We start from the raw sequence: 7,676 nt of genomic DNA, 5'->3' as shown, positions 1-7,676 counted from the left end.
GGGGCCAGGAGGCGGGACGAGGAGACAAGCACAAGTGGAGGAGGCAAGGTCACATATTGGGATGCACCCCTAGACACCCAGTTACTATACCACACAACATTACACAACATAGTACACATCAAAGCATGTGAACGGAGCTGAGCGTGGCTCAAGTCCCGCTCCCTGCTCAGGAGGATGTTGCGCCAGGACGCTCCGCTCATAAAAACCCTCGCGCTCACCATAATTTTCTTGCCGCTCTGTCAAAATCGCTCCTAGCTCGCTCAAATGTTCAGGAGACGGCATTTTCTGACATTTTTCCTTCATGTAATTATGTCAGGGCCCTAGGACACCCGGCGCAGAGTGGACATGGTAGGCTATAGAGTCGGTCAGTCGTTCCAGAAAAGGTCTAATTACAAGCACATGGCTTCTGTATGTTCCAGAGGGATATTGCAAGGACCATACAGGGCGCAACCCCTACATTTTTTTTATCACGTTTTGTTCCATCCTCCTGGTGTTTGCGCAGCATCTCGTCATGCTTTCTCATGCCCAGGTTAAAATAAGAGTTTCGGCCATGCGTTCATACACAGTTTGCGCGCACCTGAAGACTCATGATGAATATTTATGCTTTCGTTTGCATGGACTGGCCCATATCGCCCAGGAACGGCCATGTCATTGACAACGTTTTGAACGAATATATTAGTAAATCATTCATAATTGATAACAGTAGGGTGGCTACTGGAAAAGAGTGAAAGCAATTGGAAAATCCGACGGCAGCCTACTGTCAGCGTGTTCTGTTTAATTAAATAATCAAACTCCAAAGAAATAGGCCTAGTCTAAGGGAAATTGTTGAGTTATTGAGAAGACAAAACTAAAGGTTTTTGGAAAAATGCTGTCCCCAATGAGCTTGATCTAACTGTCAAAAGAGGAATGCTCACGTTTTGTTCCATCCTCCTTTGCGCAGCATCTCGTCGTGCTTTCTCATGCCCAGGTTAAAATAAGAGTTACTCACAGCGACTATGTTGCTAACATTCTTCATCGTGCTCAACATCTTCCTCGCTTTTTGACCTGAATTTTGCATTTATACGACCTATCACCTTGCTTTTGGAAGTACTTTACAAACTCCATCTTCAGACCTTGCCTAGCGGGGCACACGTGACGCGAAAGCGCCGGGGTCAGTGGCTGACTGTAGTGGCTTCAAATTTTTGAAGGATTAAAAACTGTTGGCCTGCAACTCGTTTTCAATTCAAAAACACGTCTAAAACAGCACACTTAATCAAATTAATTTTATTTACAAATTTTATATTCCAACATTTTAATTTGTGAGCGCATCGGAGCGAACTGGAGCGGAGGGAAATCATCGCCCCGGCCTTTGAATTCATAACCGCTCGGCGCTGTAACTATATTTCTACCGCTCCCCCGCTCGCTCCGTTCACATGCTCTGGTACACATAGACACCCAGTTACTACCGGTATACTACACAACATTACACAACATAGTACAAACCCCAACTCCGATGAAGTTGGGACGTTTGGTAAACAGTGAATAAAATCAAAATGCTATCATTTTCAGAACATTCAATCTATTCATTAGATGGAGAATAGTGAAAAGACAACATATTAAGTGTTAAAACCGAGAAAAAATATTGTTTTGGGGGACATATGTACTCATTTCTAATTTGAGAAATCCAACACGTCTCAAAAGAGTTGGGACGGGGATCAGTGAAATTTAGTAAACATCCAAATAAGATAAAACAACAAAGAAGAACATTTCAAAATGAATTGTACTGACGGACAATATAGGTGTCCAGGTATAAGATCATCACAGAGAGGCTGAGTCACTCAGAATTAAAGATGCAAAGGGAATAATTACCATAGTTATTACATACATTTTTGAATTCCCTTTGATTTACCACGATTGAGTGTATATAAGACATATTTTTGTTAATAAAATCATTGTATAGGTTCATGACATCATGAAATATATATTGGCTGTAGTCTCACTCTAATTCCTGGAGTGCTAGAGCTATTGAAAATTGACCATATTAAGAATGCTTAATGCATGAAAATGACACAGGGGTTTAACATTCTCCTAAGCACCTGAGCTCACTTGAAATAGACCCAAAAGACATGGGAAACTGTCCTTTGCTTACAGAAGTCAGCAGAAGTTGTAGAAGTCCATTCTTTTTGACAATAATAGAGCATTGCACGTCCTGTGCTACAGTGAAAATGGACCATCCAACTTGTGTTAGTGCTAGCTTCAAAAGTCAGCCTCCATGATGGCATGCGGATGCAGTAGTGCATTGGTTAAGATGTTCTCACTCATCTGTAGAGTTAAATACAGTGCTGAATGGTATAAATGGGTTTTAAACAGCATGAAAAGCCACTCATGCATTATATTTTGAAGGGAGATCTTCGATTACTGCCACATAGTAAGGTCAAATTGCATTCTCTACTATGTTTTAACAGTTTGGCTCCATCATAAGGACCAGCATGTGATAAAATGGTGGGTTTTTGGTCAAGACCTGTCACACTGTAAGCACTACAGAAAGGAAAACATTGCAAAACATGACAAGGAATACACCCACCATTTAAGCTGGTGAAATCATGTCCAAGATAGGAATTAACACTGTTTTTTATATAAAATCATCTCATCGGTTAATGTATTTAACTGTTAAGTGTTGTCTTTTGTTTTGTTTTTAGTCTTCCTCGACATTTGCTGCCATTTATTGTCCCCGTCCCAGCTCTTTTGAGACGTGTTGGATTTCTCAAATTAGAAATGAGTACATATGTCCCCCAAAACAATATTTTTTCTCGGTTTTAACACTTAATATGTTGTCTTTTCACTATTCTCCATCTAATGAATAGATTGAGTGTTTTGAAAATGATAGCATTTTGATTTTATTCACTGTTTACCAAACGTCCCAACTTCATCGGAGTTGGGGTTAGTACACATAGACACCCAGTTACCACCAGTATACTACACAACATTACACAACATAGTACACATAGACACCCAGTTACTACCGGTATACTACACAACATTACACAACATAGTACACATAGACACCCAGTTACTACCGGTATACTACACAACATTACACAACATAGTATACATAGACACCCAGTTACCACCAGTATACTACACAACATTACACAACATAGTACACATAGACACCCAGTTACCACCAGTATACTACACAACATTACACAACATAGTACACATAGACACCCAGTTACTACCGGTATACTACACAACATTACACAACATAGTACACATAGACACCCAGTTACCACCAGTATACTACACAACATTACACAACATAGTACACATAGACACCCAGTTACCACCAGTATACTACACAACATTACACAACATAGTACACATAGACACCCAGTTACCACCAGTATACTACACAACATTACACAACATAGTACACATAGACACCCAGTTACCACCAGTATACTACACAACATTACACAACATAGTACACATAGACACCCAGTTACCACCAGTATACTACCCAACATTACACTGAGCTAACTCATTTGTCCTCACGCTCAATCCCACGGCTGATCTCCCTCTAGCCACACTTCCATCCGCCCTTCTCTCTCTCTTGTTGTCTTTAAATGCCTTTTGTAGCTTTCGTCTTCCCTCACTCCATATCTCTCTCTGTCTCTCTCTCCCTGTACCTCAAAGCATTTAGCTCAGGGGGTTCATGTGAATAGTATTGTGTTAACAGTAGGTGATGCATGTCTGTCTGTCTGTCTCTGTCTGTCTCTGTCTGTCTCTGTCTGTCTGTCTGTACCCCTGGTCCTTTGCTCATGTGTCTGTCGTTACAGGGGGCAATTCTTACAACTATGCTGGTGTCCAGAAACTTCTCAGGTGAGTTAACAGCATCTCTGAAACACACACGCACACACACACACACACACACACACACACACACACACACACACACACACACACACACACACACACACACACACACACACACACACACACACACACACACACACACACACACACACACACACACACACACACAACCAAATCATTCCACAGGATATTTTACTTCAAGAATATTGAGAGGGCATTCTATTTGTGGACAGTTTTTAACTCTATATGGACTCTTATTAAGTCTGCATGCATTTTCCAATATCTAACAGACTGATTTATGATTTGGCTGTCTAGTCTAGTCTAGCTGAGTCCACATAGCTTAAAGGATCCCCTTCACACATCTATGCTTTGCATGTGATTTCTTGCTGGTCCACTCTTACCTGAACTCTCATTGTGTAACCTCTGTTGGCTTTGTCAAGCAGTACGCACAAGTCTCTGTATACTCACACACACACACACACACACACGCACACACACACACACACGCACGTCATTGTACACTGAAGGTAAGTAATTACTGCACACAGTCTGAGGCCCCGCCTCCTAACCTCTTTGGCTCCTCCCATTGGAATGCCTCTCTGTCCAATAGTGGGCCGGCAGCACACCAGCCCTGCCTCTGCCACCACCAGTACCGCTTCTCTGGCACAGGAAGGTATGTGCCCACAGCCAGGAGGGTGGGGGAGGGGAGGGGAGCGGAGAGGGAGGGAAAGGAGGTTGGCACCCAAGAGCCTTGATGCTAAGAGGAGCTTGCTTCATAAAAAAATATGATCATAAAAGTGTTGACACGACCATGAGCGCTGTTTTAGGGCCAGGAAGTTACTTCTCTTCTAAAGCGTTCTCCTCCATGGGGTCTGAGATAAAAAAATAAAATAAAACATAGAATGGGAGGGAGTCGATGGACATTTTTCAGGCCTTTTATTTATTTATTTTTTTTAGCTCCCATGGAGGGGCGTGACGTAGACTCCTCACGTGCACTAGAGCCGTGGAATGCAGAGTTTTGACAACCGTGGTACTTGTTGTAAGCAGCAGCTTTCTTTTTGCTAAAGACTAACTCAGAACCACTACATGACAACATAAGTAGATTAATTTAAATTACATTTGCATTTACCCTGTGTATGATGCTCACTTTCTGGAGCTATTTTGGAGCTGTTTTGGAAATGTCAATGGAGATCTGTGTGTTAGGCTCCATGAGCCACCATCTTTGTGTAAAAATGGAACACAGGGGTCAATGGGATTGTCCCAACTCTTACTTGCATGGCTCCGGTGTTCACTACTACCATAATCTCCCAGACTTGAGGTGGGATATGCTACCCATAGTGATGCTGTTACCTGTTACCCTAAAATGGTGCCCAGTGGTGCGCCCATGGAAGAGCGCCTTGGCACTTCAGCATTGCCAATGTATTTTTCAGCCCGTGAGCTCCCTTGGTATCAAAGCTCTTTGGTTAAGTTCAATCGGCTTGCCAGCCTCACCCACCTATCAGCCTGCTCGCCTGTCCTGCCTCCCTCCCCATGCATGTAGCCTGGGAGAGTTCATGCCTTGACTTTACCTGCTGAATGCACGATCCCAATCCACCCCCCCCCTTTCCCAGCACGAATTTCCGAGTGATTTCTTTCTCATTAACTTCACACATTGAACATGCGCACACACACACACACACACACACACACACGCACACACGCACACACACACACACACACGCACACACGCACACACACACACACACACACACACACACACACACACACACACACACACACACACACACACACACACACACACACACACACACACACACGGGATAAAACACATAGACAAATTTACAGATCAACTGACCCGGTAATCTTTGCATGTGTGTGTGTGCGTGTCTGTGGGTGTGTATGTATGTGTGTGTGTGTGTGTGTGTCTGTGGGTGTGTATGTGTGTGTGTGTGTATGTATGTGTGTGTGTGTTAGTTGGGGAAAATATACAGTTCAAGACAATCACCATCTTCTAGTCAGTGTTGCCAGATGTGTCTGACCAAATCCCGCCCAAAAGGTTATCAAAAACCGCCAAAATGCGCTAAATTCCGCCCAAATTCAACAAATTACATTGACTTCTATGGGCCCAAAACGGCCTAAAAAACCGCCAAATGGCCAATTTTTCCCATTTTTGCCCGCCGACGCTCATCCCAAGTAGCCCAATTGGGCGGGCACCCGCCCAATCTGGCAACACTGCTTCTAGTGCTAATTTATCTAGCTAGTTAGTTGGTTAAGCCTGCTTGCCTCTGCAAGTCTATACCGTGTGAGCGTCATAGAGCCCACTGAATGCGTAATGGGCCACATGCAGTCAAACTGGCAGGCTCATTTGTCACTCCCATTCTATTGTGGCTGGGAAGATGGATGAGCAAAATGCACGGCACATATTATTTGACCGCACACAGTTGTGCGAACAAGGACACACACACGCACGTAGGCAGGCAGGCAGGCACGCACGTACGCACACACACACACACACACAGACCCATGCATAGACTATATTATTTGACCACACACACACACACACACACACACACACACACACACACACACACACACACACACACACACACACACACACACACACACACACACACACACACACACACACACACATTCACAAACAGTGCGCACACACAGACACACGCATACCTAGCCAGAGACAAAGCTTCATTAGATGTAGTGGTTTGTGTCAGTATTGCATTAGGTGCACGTGTCACCAGGGTGTGATTTGTAGGGAGTAGATAACCGTTATTCTTGTTATATTTCTTATTCTGGTTTTGGTGTCTCCAGATTTTCTACATGTACTACATTTTAATCACAGGTTAATGTAACTCCCATTTATATTGCTGAAAATCTGAAACAACAGACGTGTATACTAGTATATGGACAACGGGCTTCTACTGTGCGTTTTTGAAGCATTCCCGATTGATCTGCGAGAGTACTTCCGACCCAAATTTCCAGAAGTGTACTTTAGCAACAGTGACAACAAGCACCAACCAACCCAACCAGCAATGCTCATTGGTCATTTAAAAAATGTAATAGCTCTCTAAAAGAAAGAGTCAGGCCTAAAAAAATATTTGGGTTGTTTGAAAGGGATGGGAAGCTACTGTTTGAACGAAACAGAGCCCAATCAGCAAGAATTTCAAAGGAGATTCATTGTTTCAAGTCTCCACAGATGCATGGGGAATGACTCTCTACTTCCTTGTTCTGACCAAAAATTGTCTCATGCCCTCCCCCAGCCATTGCTTCACTTTTGAATCGAACATATGGCGTCCCCTTTATTCAGGTCGATGTCTGTATCCCCCTGTCTCCCTTTTTGTCACCGTACCTTGCATTCAAGTGAGCAAAATTGGACTTAAAATACTTATAATACTATTAAAATACTTAAAATACTTATAATTTGTGCACGAAATGTGTGCAGAAATCCATATGTATAATCCTTCCACTTGGCAGCCATCTTGGCGATGCCTCGGGGCAGCTGTTTCAGGCAGCTATTTCTCTATATGTTTCAACTGCACATGAGCAGCATTTGCTTGCGAGATGATGGGATCAATGACATTGCAGCTCAGTAGGCAATTGGCTCTCTTTGCTGGCAAGGTGGGAGATGTGCAAGCACATACCTACGTACATGTTGGTGTTACAAATCACCCCCGTTCATTTCTATGGTCGTTTCCTTAAGTGTTTCGTCTCATGTAGAGTGTTTCTGGACACATATCCTGCAGCATGTTCCGGCCTTTAGGCAGTCAGTGGGGGTATTTAAGACTGCTCGACATGGCTAGCCA

General features: G+C 43.4%; 1 protein-coding gene across 7 annotated transcripts in view; it reads left to right on the top strand.

Annotated features, from left to right (window-relative positions):
* The window catches only part of camk2g2 (calcium/calmodulin-dependent protein kinase (CaM kinase) II gamma 2), a 147,272-nt gene that overhangs the window by 98,325 nt on the left and 41,271 nt on the right, over positions 1-7,676 (top strand). For 6 of the 7 annotated variants that reach the window (XM_063191121.1, XM_063191120.1, XM_063191119.1 and 3 more), the window contains exon 12: positions 3,819-3,861. In XM_063191121.1, coding sequence (XP_063047191.1) covers positions 3,819-3,861 — 43 coding nt within the window. Of the gene's footprint in view, positions 1-3,818; positions 3,862-4,465; positions 4,529-7,676 lie in introns of all 7 variants that reach the window. The other variant, XM_063191122.1, reaches the window with a different exon arrangement.

Source organism: Engraulis encrasicolus, chromosome 24 (assembly GCF_034702125.1).
Source record: "Engraulis encrasicolus isolate BLACKSEA-1 chromosome 24, IST_EnEncr_1.0, whole genome shotgun sequence".
In the NCBI taxonomy this organism is placed as follows: domain Eukaryota; kingdom Metazoa; phylum Chordata; class Actinopteri; order Clupeiformes; family Engraulidae; genus Engraulis; species Engraulis encrasicolus.
Note: the sequence above shows the minus strand (reverse complement) of the source record. Positions and strands in the feature narration are given on the sequence as shown.